The 19485-nt window shown below is 36.7% G+C and overlaps 1 protein-coding gene across 9 annotated transcripts in view; it reads right to left on the reverse strand.

The window, feature by feature from the left end:
- Positions 1 to 19485, reverse strand: part of Dph6 (diphthamine biosynthesis 6) — a 178705-nt gene that overhangs the window by 64718 nt on the left and 94502 nt on the right. For 7 of the 9 annotated variants that reach the window (XM_074065605.1, XM_074065604.1, XM_074065608.1 and 4 more), the window contains one exon: positions 8636 to 8707. The exons of the other annotated variants lie outside the window; for them this stretch is intronic. In XM_074065605.1, coding sequence (XP_073921706.1) covers positions 8636 to 8707 — 72 coding nt within the window. The remainder of the gene's footprint in view (positions 1 to 8635; positions 8708 to 19485) is intronic. 9 annotated transcript variants of the gene reach the window in all.

A 19485-nucleotide genomic window follows, 5' to 3' on the forward strand; every position in this document is an offset into this window, starting at 1 on the left:
AAAAGTTGACATAAGTGATATACTTTCTAACTCTATTTTCAATGCACATTGTTAGTGACTTTATCCACACTGGTCACTGTGGCTCCAGTACATACGCCTTCACTACTGTTGAGTCCATGGAGTGAATTCACAGAGTTTACTTTCCAGTAGTGTCAATTGATTGGGCGATACCTAATTTCTAATTTGCCACTGTATTTCTTATGCTGTGGTAAACATGCTTTTGTGCGGAATTACTATGAAAATGTATATACATGTGTATACACGTTTATCTATACACATATGTGTATGTGTGTGTGATCCTTCAGATCCATTATATATTGACAAATTTCTCTCCAAAGCAGTATTACTAATTTATACTTCCACCATCGGGAATTTATAATTCTGACTTCATATGCCATAAAATTAATTTGGTGTTGTCAAAAATTATTTGTTTTTCTTTCAAGTACTGGGGTTTTAACTCGGGGCCTACACCTTGAGCCACTACACCAGCCCTTTTTTTGTGATGTGAACTATTTGCCAGAGCTGGCTTCGAACCATGATCCTCCTGATCTCTGCCTCCTGAGTAGCTGGGATCACAGGTGTGAAGCAGCTGTGCCAGAATGTGTGTGTTTGTGTGTGTGTGTGTGTGTGTGTGTGTGTGTGTGTGTGTGGTGTTTGCACTGAACCCAGGCCTTGCACATACTAAGCAAGCACTCTACCACTGAGCTACACCACGGCCTGGCCAGTTGTTTTAACCTTTGCCATTACGTGGGAAAGATTATTCTACAAACTTGTTTTCATTTCCATTCCCCTCCCCCTTTTTTGTGGTACTGGGGATTGAACCCAGGATCTTGATAAGCAGGTGCTCTACACTTGAATTATGCTCCCAGACCCCCCCACCACCAATCTTCTTTTTTTTTTTTGAAATAGAGTCTGGTTAACTTTGCCCTGGCTGGCCTCGAACTCAATATCCTTTTGCTTCCAGTACCTGGGGTTACAAGTGTGCAACACCACACCCAGCTTAATTTCCATTTTTCTGATTAGTACTAAAAGTAAACATTTTTTTCACATTTAATGCCCATTCATTCAGATTCTTAATTCTGTGAATGTTCATTGAAACCATCTGTTTCTAATGCTAAATTTTAACTTTATTTGCTGAGTAACAGTTGTTGACATATTCTGGATGCTGATCCTTCACCATCATGGGCACTATGAACACCTTCCTTTTCAGTGGACTATCTTCATACTGTGTTTTGATGGTGGTGAGGATATCTTTTGACAAACATCAGGAGTTTTATTTTATAGCATTAAAGTGTACAGTTTTCCTTTTCATTGTAATAAACCCTTTCCTCTCCCACAGTCACAATGTGCTAAGTTCACATTAGAACAATTTCCATCCTAGAACTTATTTTCAGCTATCATGGATGGACTGTTACAATTTTATTTCTTACGTGTGCGTTACGGAACTTTTATGGAAACCTTTCTCTATTGATGTGTAGGTTACATCTGCCAAATACAAAGGTTCTGTGCGTCTGTTATGTCTGTGTTGTATCACCTACAATTTACTTTAAGATACTCTATTTTACACAAATTTTCTCCTTCATTCTACTTTAGAGATTGATACTTGGCCAGTAAAGGCCTCTAGTCAGAACCTGTAACCCTAGGGGCAACAACTTTTAGTGCTACAATTATTTTTAAGTTAGGTCAGCAATAGACAGTTGTCAATTAACATAATGGCTATTAGAAATAATTTTCCTTGAGAAATTTGTTTCAAAAACAAATTACAACACTTACTGTGAGTGAGAAACTATTACAAGTGACCTATAAATATGAATTAACTGATTCCTATGGCAATCTGATATGTAGGTACTATGATTGCCCTCACTCAACAGATGGAAAAGCAAGGCATGGAGCAGCTCCATGAGCCTTCAAGGTCACACAGAGAAGAGATTAAATCAGGATTCAAATCCAGGCAGTGACTGTGGAGCCCATACTTTCAACTACCACACTGTTGGTTTAAGGAAGGTTGCATCTATGTGCATTTGCTAAGATTTTTTTTGTTGTTTTGTTTGCAGAACATGTATGAATACAAAATTTTAAACTTTTTTCCAAATTCACTGAGATGTTTGTCCCCAACATCTTTACCAACATTAGATGTTACTAAATTAAAATCTTTTGCCATTCTAGTAGAAAAAATTGATCAGTTTTATATCAGTATGTCTGGCACTTAAGGAGTGTCAAAGTGCTAGCTTGTTAATGGCTTCAATGTTTCCCCCTCCTCGACTAACTGCTTTTACCCTTTCCTTTGCTCTACTTTATGTTTATAAAATAGTTTGTGTCTAGCTTCTTAATATGAACATTTGATTCATTCTTACTTTTTTATTTATTTTTGGCACTTCTGGGGTTTGAACTCCAGGTTTTGTGCTTGCTGGGGAGGTGCTCTACCACTTGAGCTACCACCTCCAGCCCTTCTTGATCTGGTTATTTTTGCCCAGGCCAGCCTGGACCTAGATCTTCCCATTTTATGTTTCCCTCAGTAGCTTGGGATAACAGGCACATGCCACCATGCTCAGCTATTGGCTGAGATGGGGTCTCCTGAACTTTTTGCCTTGGCTGGCCTCCAACCACAAAGTTTCTGATCTCAAGCCTCTCAAGTGGCTAGGATTTCAGGCATAAGCCACTAGTGGCTGGTTACATTGCTATTTTTAAATAGAAGGATTATAAACCAATTTTGTTGTATCCCAGAAGATTTGAAAAGCACTCACTCAGCTTTCATTTCATCATTTTTCAAATAATAATTTGAAAACTTGCATATTTTAACTACTTTTTTGTTTAATAATTTAATTATGTTATGGTTAAACACTGTAAGGAAAAATTTTTTTAAAAAAAGTAAAACCACAAGATCAACAGACCCCTGGAAAACCTGACTAAAATGAGGAGAGAAAAAACCCAAATTAGTAGAATTAGGAATGCAAAAGGGGAGGTAACAACAAACACCATGGAAGTCCAGGAAATCATCAGAGACTACTTTGAGAACCTATATTCAAATAAATTTGAAAATCTTAAAGAAATGGACAGATTTCTACATACATATGATCATCCAAAACTGAACCAAGAGGATATTAATCACCTGAATAGATCTATGACACAAAATGAAATTGAAGCAGCAATCAAGAGTCTCCCCAAAAAGAAAAGTCCAGGACCTGATGGATTCTCTGCTGAATTCTATCAGACCTTTAAAGAAGAACTGATACCAACCCTCCTTAAACTGTTCCATGAAATAGAAGGGGAAGGAAAACTGCCTAACACATTTTATGAAGCCAGTATTACACTTATCCCAAAACCAGGCAAAGAAACCTCCAAAAAGGAGAACTATCGACCAATCTCCTTAAGGAACATCGATGCAAAAATCCTCAATAAAATAATGGCAAACCGAATTCAACAACACATCAAATGATTATTCACCACCACCAAGTAGACTTCATCCCAGGAATGCAGGGGTGGTTCAACATACGAAAATCAATAAACCTAATAAACCACATTAACAGAAGCAAAGACAAAAACCACTTGATCATCTCAGTAGATGCAGAAAAAGCCTTTGATAAGATCCAACACCATTTCATGATAAAAGCTCTAAGAAAACTAGGAATAGAAGGAAAGTACCTCAACATTATAAAAGCTATATATGACAAAACTACAGCCAGCATTATACTTAATGGAGAAAAACTAAAACCATTCCCTCTAAAATCAGGAACTAGACAAGGATGCCCACTATCTCCACTCTTATTCAACATAGTACTGGAATTCCTAGCCAGAGCTATTAGGCAAGAAGAAGGAAAAAAAGGAATACAAATAGGTAAAGAAACTGTCAAAATATCCCTATTTGTAGATGACATGATCCTATACCTTAAAGACCCAAAAAACTCTACTCAGAAGCTCCTAGATACCATCAATAGCTATAGCAAGATAGCAGAATATAAAATCAACATAGAAAAATCATTAGTATTTCTATACACTAATAATGAACAAACTGAAAAAGAATATATGAAAACAATTCCATTTACAATAGCCTCAAAAAAAATCAAATACCTAGGTGTAAACCTAACAAAGGATGTGAATGACCTCTACAAGGAAAACTATAAACTTCTGAAGGAAGAGACTGAGAAGACTATAGAAAGTGGAGAGATCTCCCATGCTCATGGATTGGTAGAATCAACATAGTAAAAATGCCTATACTCCCAAAAGTAATCTACATGTTTAATGCAATTCTCATCAAAATTCCAATGACATTCATTAAAGAGATTGAACAGCTACCGTTAAATTTATATGGAAACACAAGAGGCCACAAATAGCCAAGGCAATACTCAGTCAAAAGAACAATGCTGGAGGTATCACGATACCCGACTTCAAACTATATTACAAAGCAATAACAATAAAAACAGCACGGTACTGGCACAAAAACAGACACAAAGACCAGTGGAACAGAATAGAAGACCCAGATATGAAGCCACACAACTATAGCCAACTTGTCTTTGGCAAAGGTGCTAAAAATATACGATGGAGAAAAAGCAGCCTCTTCAACAAAAACTGCTGGGAAAACCGGTTAGCAGTCTGCAAAAAACTGAAACTAGATCCGTGTATATCACCCTATACCAATATTAACTCAAAATGGATCAAGGATCTTAATATCAGACCACAAATGCTAAAGTTGATACAGGAAAGAGTAGGAAATACTCTGCAATTAGTAGGTATAGGTAAGAACTTTCTCAATAGAACCCAGCAGCACAGCAGCTAAGAGATAGACCTCATAAAACTAAAACGCTTCTGCTCAACAAAAGAAATGGTCCCTAAACTGAAGAGATCATCCACAGAGTGGGAGAAAATATTTGCCAGCTACACATCAGACAAAGGACTGATAACCAGAATATACAGGGAACTTAAAAAACTAAATTCTCCCAAAACTAATGAACCAATAAAGAAACGGGCAAGTGAACTAAACAAAACTTTCTCAAAAGAAGAAATTCAAATGACCAAAAAATATGTGAAAAAATGCTCACCATCTCTAGCAATGAAGGAAATGCAAATTAAAACCACACTAAGATTCCACCTCACCCCTGTTAGAATAGCCATCATTAGCAACACCACCAATAAGCAACAGGTGTTGGCGAGGATGTGGGGAAAAAAGAACCCTCTTACACTGTTGGTGGGAATGTAAACTTGTACAACCACTCTGGAAAGCTACTTAAAAAGCTAAGCATTGATCTACCATTTGATCCAGCAATACCACTTTTGGGGATATACCCAAAAGACTGTGACACAGGTTACTCCAGAGGCACCTGCACACCCTTGTTTATTGCAGCACTATTCACAATAGCCAAGTTATGGAAACAGCGAAGATGCCCCACTAGTGAAGAATGGATCAAGAAAATGTGGTATCTATACACAATAGAATTTTATGCAGCCATGAAGAAGAACGAAATGTTATCATTCGCTGGTAAATGGATGGAATTGGAGAACATCATTCTGAGTGAGGTTAGCCTGGCCCAAAAGACCAAAAATCGTATGTTCTCCCTCATATGCGGACATTAGATCAAAGGCAAACACAACAAGCGGATTGAACTTTGATCACAAGGTAAAAGCGAGAGCACACAAGGGAGATATGAGGATAGGTAAGACACTTAAAAAATTAGTTAGCATCTGTTGCCCTCAACGTAGAGAAACTAAAGCAGATACCTTAAAAGCAACTGAGGCCAATAGGAGAAGGGGACCAGGAACTAGAGAAAAGGTTAGATCGAGAAGAATTAACCTAGAAGGTAACACACATGCACAGGAAATTAATGTGAGTCAACTCCTTGTATAGCTATTCTTATCTCAACCAGCAAAAACCCTTGTTCCTTCCTATTATTGCTTATACTCTCTCTTCAACAAAATTAGAGATAAGGGCAAAATAGTTTCTGGGGGGTATCGAGAGGGTGTAGGGGGGGAGAGGGAGGGGGTAGGGTCAGGGGGGAGAAATGACCCAAGCATTGTATGCACATATGAATAATAAAAAAAAGTAAAATTAATAATTTTCCAAACAGAAAGTATAAAACCCAAAAGTGTTCACTGGTAAATTCTACTAAACATTTAAGAAAGAAGTTATGCCAATTCTCTAGTCTATTTCAGAGAGTAGAAGCAGAGGGAGTATTTCTTAACTCATTCTATGAGGTCAGTATTGCCCAGTACCAAAATGAAAGAAATTGTAAGAAAACTATAGATACCTTTCCTGAACAGCTGTCAGCATTGCTTACCTATTAGAGAGCTACCTTGTTGTGTGCAGTCTAGTTTGTGACCTATAATGAAAAGTTTATTTTGGTTTACTGTTCTAGAGGTCCAAGTTAATCAGAGGCCTGCATCTGGTGACGGAGTCCCAGCATGGCACAGGGTACCGCATAGCAAGAGGTAAGGAACACTCACATGGCAGGTTGGAATATCCTCTGACTCTCATTTTTTCCTAATCTTTATCACCTCTCAATGCTCCACCTCAAAACACCATAGTCAGATTAAGTTTCATTCTCTTAATAAATAGCTTGCCATGAGGATTAAATTTCAAAGAACAAATAGGAAATGTATTCAAATAATTTTAGGGGAAAGCAATATAGATTTTCTGTTACTTTGAGTTTATATCTCTTCTTTCTTTCTGCCTCAGACTGGACTGAAAGGGATTTTCACTTGATTTACTTAGCTGATCAGGAGGCTATAGACTGACTTTCTACTCTTTCAGTAATAATCTGTAATTTTAACCATCCACTCAAAACAAGACATCTAAATTATTAAGTAGCTTTAACATCTTTTTAAAAAAAGCTTTAACATCGTTTTAAAAAGCTTTAACATCTTTTCAACTTTTTTTTTTTTGGGGGGTGGTACTGGGGTTTGAACTCAGGGCCTCAACACTTGCTCAGCAGGTGCTCTACCATTTGAGCCACTCCGTCAGCCTCTTTTCAACTTTTTAACAGAAGTTAACATACTTTACCATGCCTGTTAACATGCCAGTAAACAAGCTCCACCTTTTCAGCTGACTGGTTTTTTCCACATTTTAGCAAGAAAAAAAATGAACTTACTGACAGATTTCATAACTTGTGCTCACCACTATTTTCATTTCATTCTTCCATTGAAGATCTATAAAGAGTACACTCTTCGCTTTTCTTGCCTAGTAATTCTAGTTCACTCTTGGCATTACATGAGAGCTTAGTTGTAATATGAGACTTCAGGCATTTGTTGTTCCTGCTGAGAATTATAGTGTTCCTTTAGCAGTGTTCCCATATGAGGAATCTTGATTTTCTTTATGCTAGACTGTATAATTTTCAGTACATACACAGCATATTGCAACCTCCGTACAGTATGTCTCAGTTTATGCTTATTTTACCTTGTACTTCACAGTACCTATATTAAGTTTCAAACTTAAAAACTCAAGTGTTTCTTTAAACATAGAAAAATTTCAGCCATTATGTTTTTCTGTCTTTTCTTCTGTTTTTTTTTCCCCTGAAACACCTATTATACAATTGTTCCGATTCCCCAATCTATTATTTACTTTTTAAAACCATTCTCTCAATTTGTATTTTCTATCTCACCATATTGCCTTTGGGTGAATTACTTTTTCTCTTTCGTTGGCTTCATTCATTCTCTCTTTGACTTGGCATTTATTCTGCCCCAATTTTTTGCTTTGTGTTTTATGTTTCATTTCCAAAATTGTTAGTTGGTTATTTTCGCATCACCCTGTTATCATTTCACTATGGGCAATTTATTACTTTGAATCTCTCCAGCTCCTCAGTTCTCACATGCATTAGTCACACAATACACACGCTCAGTCCACCATACTTGCGTTGAATACAGTAGCCTTGGTGCTCTTCTGAACGGCTCTTTCTACTTCAAATCAATGCTGAATATAATATACACGCAGCACTCAGGTGTTAGGCTATATACTATTAAAGTAATTTTAAAAGACTTGATTGAATCTGAGAACTTACGTTTTGTATTCTGTGTAAGAGTCTTGGAGTACTTTTATGCTGGTGTAAGGTGTGGAAAGGATTTAAGAGATGCTTTTTACATAGCTAGGTAAAGACTGATGGGCTTCCTGTTTTTCTTGTAGTCTTTTAACTTCTTATAGAGCTATCCAGTTCTACTTTGGAACTGTTACAGTATAGAAACACCTATTGTATCTTATTTCAGAAATGGCTATATTCCATAGTAAATAAAATAATTTGGGTTGCCTTCAGATGAGAGTCAGAAAAGTATGTGAACACAAACCATACTGGGCATAGTTTTTCCACATGAATTTGAATCATCCACATAGGCGCACCTTGGTAAAAGTAAGCTATTTTTTCATGAGTTTTCTATATTCACGGAAATATTTTCAATTTAATTATTCCTGGGCTAAGCACTGACAATACTATGAAGCTAAAAATCATTGAAATAAATGAAACTTTAAAACATTATGGAGGATTTTCAAATATTTTCCTGAAATACACTACGGATCATTTCACTAGAGTAATTATTATAAAACTAGACAATAACTAAAACAAACGAGAGAGTTTTCTAGGTTTGGCAATGGGGTCTCTGTCGAGTTCAGTGCGGGTGGCACATGCTGCTCTGACTGATGGTCTGAAGCTCCACTCACTTGACTCACGGCAGACCAACAGGACAATACTCCACGTACACTGGATACACCAAACTAGGAGACTGCCAGGACCTGAAACACAATTTTGAAATACTGAAATTTATCAGAGATTATGTTAGGCTAGTCAGGCTGTCTGGAATGAATAATGATTTAGGCATACTAATCTCATAAGTATTAAAAAATACTATAATCTTTTTTATCAAAAAATGCCTAACTTCTACTCTTTGGAGTAGCCTAGGTACTCACTCACATGGATCTTTCCACTTGAAATCAACACTGTGTGTAGGAAGTACTTGTGTACTGGACTACAGTGACTACACAGGGTTTTTCTTCTGAAGCCTTGCTGGCAGCACCATCTGAGTGCACTCTGCTTCTGCCTTACAAAGTGACACATCACTGAGGATCTCATAATCAGTGTCCATATGACATGCCTATTGGATTGTTTTTAGAAAATATTTTCTTGGATAAGGTCCAGAGACCTCCAGCAGTTGAGGCTACTGCCTTCAAAAAGCTATGGCCTGAAGTCAGCCTGATCAATGTGATCCCTTCTAAATGAGCCCAGCCATACTGCATGGAATGACATCACTCAGGGATGTGGTGAGGAGGTTACTCATACCACCCCACAACACATTCTGATGCAGACCTTTCCTCAAGAAATTTCTAATGCTAACACTGCTGACTTCATCAGTATTAATGACATGCAAGTGAAAACTCATTATTTTTTATACATATAAGGAAAGCCTGACTACCTACTTTTCTTACAGCTCCATGTTTCCCCCCACGTTCCTTAGTTAGAAACATTGTATTATTACATCTATCGTCCTTATAATGTTTACTTGCATTTCTCTACATGGGACAAGACAATTATTGAAACAATTTTAAAGCAAGGATCTAGAAAAAAGAGAACACTTAAATGTGTGAAACTCCTGGCTTATATATGATTGTGCAGCTCTAATATTTTAGGTTGGAAGATTCTGACTGGTTGCTATGCACAGTGGGTTTTGACTTTCAAGGTTCTTCATGAGTGAGAGTGGAAGGACAGATAGGAGTAGCATCACTAAAATGTTTATTATTGAACTTATTTTTGATTTTGTTTCAAATGGATTAGAGAAACATTTTAAATGACCAAGTTAATGTTTGAGTTAAAATTTAACATGAAGCGTAGAAAACATAAATCACTTCTCAGTTGAATTTGTTTGCTCTCTCAATAAGAGGAGTCAATTTACATTTCTAAGCAGAACTAAAGAGTGGTGATAACTTACAAATATATTTGTACTTAAATGATTCTATTATGTAGAATCATTTCAAAGTGTATGAATACACACTACTTCAGTCATTTTTGATCCACATACACACTCATTCTATTTTCAGTTTTTAAGAAGTAGCTATTTAACTGGTAAGTTCAGACAGTCCAAGGATAAAATATTCTCTTTTTAAAAATAAATCCTAGCATCATGACCCAATACAATGCCAGTATAATCTGAAAAATCTCTCTCCTAATCTTTGTAATGCCATCTTTTCCATTTACTGTATGCAAAACTGCATTACATTAAAACCCTTTGAGGGACTATGAAAGCCTATGGAAAAGCTGTAGCACTTGTGAGCTCTCTCCTGCAATTCAACTTATCTTAAAGCTTAATTTACCCTAGTCCTTAAAAGATATGTTTCCTTTTTATGTTCATTCCATTTAGGTGTTTATTATCTAGAGAAGCATGGGTCATGAATGTACACAAACCGTGCTTCACCAAAACCTTAGCAAATCAGTTCAATTTACCTCAACTGTGAGTTCCAATGTATCTGTCTCCTAAAAAATCTTTACAATTATTGAGATGATTACACTTATTAATGTTGATAGAAATATCAATATCAAAATATTAATATTAATAAAGAAGATAATAATCAATAGGATCCAGGATTATTTTATATTGAATACTTTTAAATTCAACTACATGACTAAGTTACTTTAAGTTACTAACAAGATTTTCTTCCAAGTACAGAAAAAGATTTACTGTCAATCCTGACATCTAACTATTTAATCATGTCTTGCAGACATTCCTCGATGGAAACTGGGTGGATGAATAAACCCACAACAAGACCTAGGCGCTAGATAACGCCATGCAGAATTAAGAAATTAATTAGGAGGAAGAACCATAATTTGCAAAGCTGACATCTATTTTACTTTACTTGCATGTATCAATGGGAAGCAATTACAATTCAATTAAAATATTCAATTTTATTACTTTACTGACTGACCTTGAAGTTAATGTCTGTTTTATCTGACTGCATCATCTATGAATAAATGTTAACCCTACAATGTTATGCCCCATTATTTTCAACTGAATTATATCAGTCAATTTATTATCTCCTGTCATCAAAGCAAATGGAGGTTTATTTCTTCAGGACATCCGGAATATACGATGAGAGAAACATTACAAAATGGTTGAGAATGCTATTTTTATTCCTGACAGAGTAAAGTAAAATGGATTGTGTTTTCATCTCAAGTTTTGTAGCCTAGACTTTTACTGTTAAATCAGTGGGTGATATTAGAAAAGGAGAACAATTTCTAGTCTGTAGCTCTTGACTAATCCACGGCAGACAGGATCTGAGTGTTGCACGCAGCTTCACAGTGGACACACACACAGTGACCACTTCCCATCTCTACCAAGCCCACTGCTTACCAAAACAAGTAAATTACATTTTATAAGCTTTAATTTTTAATACATATAACTTTTATTTGTTCCCAGGTTCTAGATACACACACCAAAGCACTTCTGAGCTAAGAGAGCAATGCTGGAGGTATCACAACTCCTGACTTTAAACTATATTACAGTGCGGTAGTAATAAAAAGAGGATGGTACTGGCACAAAAACAGACATGAAGACCAATGGAATAGAAGACCCTGACATAAACCCGCACAACTACAGCCATTTGATTTTTGACAAAGGAGCCCTAAATATGAGCTGGAGAAAACATCCTCTTCAAAAATTGGTACTGGGAAAAGTGGATCTCCACCTGCAGAAGACAGAAACTAGATCCTAGGCTCCTACCCTGCACTGGCATCAATTCAAAGTGGATCAAAGACCCTAATGTAAGATCTGAAGTGGTGAAATCACTCCAGGACAAAACAGGGAGCAATGAACCACACAGGCAGAGGTAATAACTTTATGAATGGAATTGTAATAGCTCAGCAATTAAGAAAAAGTACTGACAAAAGGGACTGCATGAAACTACGAAGCTTCCGCCCAGCAAAGGAAATAGTCACAAGACTGAAGAGACAGCTTACAGAAAGGAAGAAAATCTTTGCCAGCTATACACCTGACAAGGAATAACAGTCAGAATTTACTAGAAACTCAAAAAACTAACCCTGCAAAGAATCAACAACCCACTGAATAAAGGGGTAAATGAACTGAACACACAGTTCTCAGGAGAAGAAATACAAATGGCCAATAAATACATGAAGAAATGCTCAGCATCCTTGGCCATAAAGGAAATGCAAATCAAAACAGCATTGAGATTCCACCTCATGCCTGTCAAAAATGGCTCTCATCAATAACACAAACAACAAATGACAGCAAGGATGTAGGGAAAAACAAACACTTCCATATTGTGGTAGGACTGTAGACTAGTGCAACTGTTATGGAAAACAGTATGGAGGTTCCTCAAAAATCTAAGAACAGAACTGCCATATGATCCAGCAATACTATCCTGGGCATAAACCAGAAGGAATGTGCTCCAGGATGTGACAGAGCCACTTGCACACCCATGTTTACTGCAGCACTGTTTACAACAGCCAGACTTTGGAAACAACCCAGATGCCCCACAACTGACAAATGGATTAAGAAAATATGGTACATATACACAATGGAATTTTATTTGATAAGGGAGAATGAAGTCATGTTGTTTGCAGGTAAATGGACGGAGCCGGAGAACACCATGTTAATTGAACTAAGGCTCCAAAGGCCAAGGGTCACATGTGGAGTCCGGAGCACCCACAAGCTAAACGCACACATACACGTACATATGATGCACATACGTACGGGAAAGAGAACAAGACTGCACCAGTGGGTCTGTCTGGGGAGTACAGGAGGTGGGAAAGGGAGAGACAATGCTAGAGAGTGAAAATAATGAAACATTCCATCTGTGAGTGGAGATAATATAATGTTAATGCACTGTAATATCAGGAGCAGGGCAGCAGAGGACGAGTAAGCAATGGGGGTTAGCATGATAAAGCACAATATATACATGTCTGAAATGCCAGGTGAAACCCCTGTGGACTGTCAAAATATACTCAAAAAATGAAGGATGGGAAGGTAAAACAGGTCTTTTCTGGGGTGGGTGGCAGTGGGAGGGGGTAAGGCATAAGGAAAGGGTGAATGAGGGCAAAAATGGTGGATGTATTTTGTATTCATGAATGAAAATAGAAGAATGAAACCTGCTGAAACTATTCTAAGAAGGAAGGAGGGGGGATGAGGGAGAATGATGGAAGGGTGAACCTAATTAAACTATATTGTAAGCATATATGCAAATACCACAATGTATCCTCCTGTACAACTCTTATATGCTAACCAAAACCAAAACCAAACCTCACCTCATGACTTCTTTCTGAAATAATACAGCAGACTCATATTTACAGATTCACTTTAAGATCTCTGGCATATTAAAAGTCTACATCAGGTTTTCCACTGTCTAGTGGAGTAGGGTTATCAGAATGTTATCAGCTACCTTAAGCTCAAACTCATCTATGCATATGCTGCTTTGTGACCTTCCCTACTCACGCCTCTTGCTGCGCACTCTCCTATGCTGGTCTCCAGGCCTATCCAACACGTATGTCCTGCTTGCCATCTCCCTCACATACCAGGCAGTTAGTCTTCTGATTTCTTCATTAGCTCTTTTCCTATCCAAGAACATTCCATTCCAAGTATGCACATCTCTAGTACTTTCTGGTCTCAGTCTATGCCATCTCTTCATAAAGAATGTCCCCAAACTTTAGATACTGCCACATATTTCCTCTCCCCAGGCCTCCATTCTTCTCTATGTCAGTGTCTATTGTAGCACTTCCTTATTTGTAAGCTTCCCTCTCCTGGTTAGTGAGCACCTTGCAGGCCTGGACTTGTCTTTAATTTCCAAGTACTTAACAAAGCCTGGTGCACAAATGGTGCTCATTATCTGTTTACTGATTAAGTGAATGTATAAATGTCTTTTCACCCCCAGTGTCATGACAATACATTCAGAGGAATCTTTATGACTTTATAGTCCTTGCCTACCAAGGACTTATATATTTTACATTTTATTTTCCATAATATATATCAGATTTATGTTTTTGTGGCTAACAATTTAAATCTTTAATAATTATACATTTTGGTCTCTATCCTGGATATCGTCAATGTTTAATTTTTAAACATATGTATTTTAACATAGCATTATGGATATAAATTTGGGAGAGTAAATGTAATTTATGATGATCTTAGAATTGTGATGTCTAGTTAAAATTTCTGAAGCTCAAAATATAAAAATAAGTATCAGTGGACTATTGTCCTTATTGCAAAAATGTAACAGATGTTATATATGAATCCTTGGTGAGATTGTTTAGATTGTCCAAACTATTGAATTCTTTGCTTTTGACCATGGTTTTGTTACATGGTGAATGAGAAATCACAGTAACAGTTATATCCTTGACATATGTAAAATGAATGACAACTAAGTTACACTCCGTAATTATTAGATAACGTTATGCAGTTAGTGATAATTAATACTTACTAGTGGACGCTCAAATTGTCCTTTTTCTACCTTTTAAAATATTACACAGTTCTTAACACATAAAGAACAAATAAAAAGTGAAAGATGTGGAGAATAAGGAGAGCTGTTTGAAAAGGGGAGATCTGAAGCACTTTTAGGAGCATCTCCATTACTCTTTATTAGGTTTAAACATGAGGACCATCAGGAAGTGAGAGTAGCAGGATTTGTGTAGCGAGTGTCTGAAGGGGAAAACGATGCCAACAATGCCACAAGCAGAGTCCACAGCGCCTTGTGCTGCACAAACACTCTACACTTGGACACAAGGCTACCGGGATGACTGAGGACGTCTACACAGAGCAATGGCATGATCCAACTTGACCTTTCGGAAGATCACTCCAAGTTATCTGGCAGGAAACAAGACTGAATTTCAGAAGGCAAATAAATAAGATGGGGTGCCGTGATAGTCTAGGAGAGAGAGGACAAAATAGAAAAAGCATTCAAAGTGAAAGAAGAGAATAGGTATGAGAGTAGCATATGGCAGGAAGGACCTATACAGTACTTGCTGATAAACTGGGTAGAGGGAGTACAGGAAGGACAAAGGGCAAGGAGGTTTTGGTTTGGGGAAAATTAAAAGATGATGGCACCAGGTGCCATCTATATACTTCAGAGCTAGAGAAAAGATGAAAGTTTGGGAAAGAAAATAAGGAGTGAGTCCATTTTAAACATGTGTGAAATTCTTATCACTCATCAGAAGAGATACCTAATTGGCAGTGAGATAAATGGAGCTGGAGTCTAGAGAGGTCTAGGCTGGAGACATGAAAATAGAAACAGAAACCTAAATGAAACAAAAAAAATGTGGTAATGTGAATAGAAAAAATATAGGAGTCTTCATGGATATGAATTTTATTAAGAATAAGCTGTCCAAAATGCAAATCTGATGTATTTTCTTCTCTTTGCCAACTTTATTGAAGTATAATTAATAATTTAAAATTGTACATACTTAAGGCATACAACTTGGTGATTTCATGTGTGTATACACATGGTGAAATACTCACCAAATTCAAGCTAATTTACTTATCTGTAACCTCACACAGTAACCTTTTTTTATTTTGGCAGGACTAGACTTTGAACTCAGGGCCTCCACTTGAGCCACACTCTCAAACACTCTCTTTTTTGCTTTTTCTTTCATTTTTCAATGAGGGGCGGGCCCTCGGGCCATGATCCTACCTAAGCTTGCCATGTAGCTGGGATTATGGGTATGTAATACCATACCCGGCTCTTATCATTTATTTTAATATGAGAACACTTAAGATCTACCCTTTGTACTCTATAAATATGCGTATCATGTGTCATTTAAATATATAAAAGTTAAAAATATAAAAATTATCAGAAACTAAAACTACCTCCCCTCTCTACAAACCTCAAGTATATGATGAGACTGTAATTTTAGTCACATTGTTGTACCTTAGATCTCCAGAACTCACTTATCTTGCAGAGCTAAAATGCTGCACCTCCAATCCCCTGCCCTCTCTCTTCTGGCAGCCATCATTCCATTCCCTATTTCTATGGACTTCACATTTTAAGATTCTGTCAGGCTGTTCTCCTTAGCCAAAGATCCTCCACACTCGTCCACACTGTTGTAAATGGCAGGACCCCCTTCCTGTAATGCTGAATAATGTCCTGTTGCATAGATGCACCACATTGCCTTTATCCACTCATCCAGCAATGGGCATTCAGGATGTTTCCATATCTTAGCTGCTATAAATAATGCTGAAATGAATAGGAGTGCAGACATCCTTTCATTTCCTTTGGAGGAATAACCAGAAGTGGGTTGCTGGATCATGTAGGAGTTCTATTATTAAAATTTTGAGGCACCTCACTCTATACTGTTTTTTCAAAATGGCTGTTCAAATTTACATTCTCACCAACAGTATACAAAAGTTGTTTTCATTTTTCTAATAATAATCTTTCTACTAGGTGGGGGTAATAATCTCATTGTGTTTTGACTTGCATTTCCCTAATGATTAGTGAAGTTGAGCACCTTTTCATATACCTATTTGTCGTTTGTATGTCTTCTTTGAGAATGTCTACTTTCCTAAGTATTTTATTCTTACTGCTTTTGGGAATTGAGAGTGTTTTCTTGATTTCCTATTCTCATAGTTCACTGTTTATGTATAAAAACACAATTGCTTTTTTTGTTGTGGTGGTGGTACTGGGGTTTTGAAGGCAGGGTTTCACACTTGCTAGGCAGGAACTCTACTGCTCGAGCCATGCCTGCAGCCTTTTTTCCGCTGGTTATTTTTGAGATAGGGTCTCACTTTTTGCCCAGGCCAGCAATGGACTGTAATCCTCCTATTTTAGGCTTCCTACTCTAGCTGGGATGATAAGATATATACCTCTATGCTCAACTTTTTTCCATTGACATGGGGTCTTGGGAAATCTTTGACCAGGCTGGCCTGGACCATGATCTTCCTAATTTCACTTTGTATTTTGCTTTAGTATCCTGCAACTTTATTGAATTAGTTTTATCTTTCTTAAGTCTTCAGAATTTTCTATGCATTTGATCATGTCATTAGCAAGTAGAAATGCTTTGACTCTTACTTTATGATCTGCATGCCTTTATTTGTTTACTGTGCTAATTTCTGTGACTAGGTTAGATGTGTTAAGAACAGGCATCCTTGTCTTGTGCTGTGGTCTAGTAATTTTGTATTTTGGAATCTTTTAACCATATTTCTGGGCAAGAATGGATGTATGAGCACTAGCATATAATCCTTTTCTTTACCCCATTACAAATACCATTGAAAAGATTATGGAATAAAGGAAAAAGAAACGATCAGGATTGAAAAGTAGAAAAGAACCATACTGATATATCCAGAAATTGAATTAAATTCTGCTTGAGTGAAGATGGAATCAAATTCAAAGGCAAGGCTGTCCTATGACTTTTCCAGTATACAAATAACTTGTTAGAAAAGGAAGTACATAGAGCTCTGATGAGTAACAGTGATTACAGCTTATCTTAGACCTTTCTTTGTGAGACCCAATTCCTCATTGGGTTTTTATGTAAGTTTACTGTGTGATCTACGCACATTTATAAAAACTAACATATATGTTGAGATGGCAACCAATACAATACAACCTATTTGTAAGAGAATTCATTACAGGATAAACCCTAGAAGTGTTCTAATAATCCTTGCCCTAAGAAGCTTTAACACATGGATGTTGGGCTCTCGGCTAAGACAGGAAATCTCATGTTCCCATCATGCCACATAAGGCACAGTTGTATTAAGGCACTACTTCTGCGTGGAATTACAGTCATTAAATAATCTGACTGCCACACAGACCTTTTAGAAGGAGTTTTCAACTAATTGTTACTTACCATCTGGGAAGTTATTTTGGTAAGAGCTGTCAGACACAGCCATATGAGTTACACCAAGGGTGAACTTTTATAATAGCATGTATTGCAATAGGATCCTCTGCTATTTACTTGTGAATATTATATTTTATATATCTTTAATTATAAAAAAAACTATGATTTGTTGACATGAAGGTAGACAGATTTTAGAATTCTAATTTAGTATACATTTGTTGAAATTTTTATAAAAGTATTAAACATACCTATAGTTGTCTATATATACATATATAATGTAACTATTATATATGGTATATATTGATATACATATATCTGTATATAAATGTATGTGTGAATGTATGTATGCATGTATGTACAACAGACCTTTGGAAGGATAGCATCAATCTATTAAAAAAAGGAAGAAACATAGCCACATCAGTACAAACAGTTACAGGCCTAAGTTACTGTAAGACCAGCCTGCCCTATCTAGTGAAGGAAGCCATAGTGTAAAAAATAAAACGAGTACCACCCACATTTCTTTCCTCTGCTGCTGTCCTCTGTTATTACCTTTACAAATTGAGAACGGACGACTCCATTCTGAGATGAGTGGCTGTGTGACTGACAGTATTGGTTTTCAAAATTAAAAGAATGATTTTATCACAAATACTCAGAAGTTGATATTTAGTCCTTGAATTTTTTTTCTTAAATTAAAAATGGCAAGTAATTTACAATGCGTTTAAAAAAATTTTTAAACTCTCAACTTTTGATGTTTCAATACTTGAGTTTAAGTTTAAAATTCTGCATAAATTACTTTGAATGAAGACAGAATATATTTAAATCATAATTAACTATACTTGAAAGCATAGTAAGTAATCTTTTTTAACAAAATAATTATTTGAACAAAGTTCAGGTATAAAAATTGTTATGTTAACTATACAGTATGAAAGAATAACATAAATTGCTTTCAACCTTTACTGTTCAGCATTCTTTTCTAGGAAGGCTATTACAATGAGTGGTTTTAATTATGTCCATTTTTATCCAAATGAATGACAGAAGAGCACAGTGCGTGAAGCAATAATTAACATGCCTTATCTTGGCTTATTTGGGCAGTTATAGAGGAAGAGATTAATGTAATGTATAGGAATTTCCCCAGGTGAGTAGGCATACGAGTGGAACTCAGTGACTGGGAAGGCTGCACAATTAAGACACATGTTCTAATTAGTATGGGCATCTCTCAATGTGAACCTCCAAGGTGCAACTTTTATGAGTGTACATTAACTATCTGAAGAAAAATCTGGGTAGCAGCTCTCTGAGAGGGAAATAACGAGTTTAAGAATAAGCTGGGCTGCTGGGAAGACGGATGAGGATACTTGGTATAAGAGTGATGTGCACTGTAACATGATCTGAAAGGTCCAACAGTTAAAACAACTGGAAAAAACCATACAGACCTTTATGAATATGGTGACAGTATCAAGAACATCTCATAATACGACATTTTAAAAACTAAATGGCAACAATGTATTGTCAAGAGAAAGAATCTGAAAATAAAAAGACAAGTACCATAAGGACTAGAGAAGCAAGGTGAGTTGGGTAGACCCACTGCTGAGCCGCTCATTAGGCAACGAGGACATTAAGCAAGAGGCTGAGAAGTAGCAGGAAAGTTAATGCAGTTTTCTTTTGCATTGACCTTTATTGCATAGGATAGTGGGGAAACGACTATTCCAAGGGCACTTTCTGGGGAAAATCAGTGGGGCACTAGCACAGA

This window comes from Castor canadensis, chromosome 2 (genome assembly GCF_047511655.1).
Source record: "Castor canadensis chromosome 2, mCasCan1.hap1v2, whole genome shotgun sequence".
NCBI classification, from domain to species: Eukaryota; Metazoa; Chordata; class Mammalia; order Rodentia; family Castoridae; genus Castor; species Castor canadensis.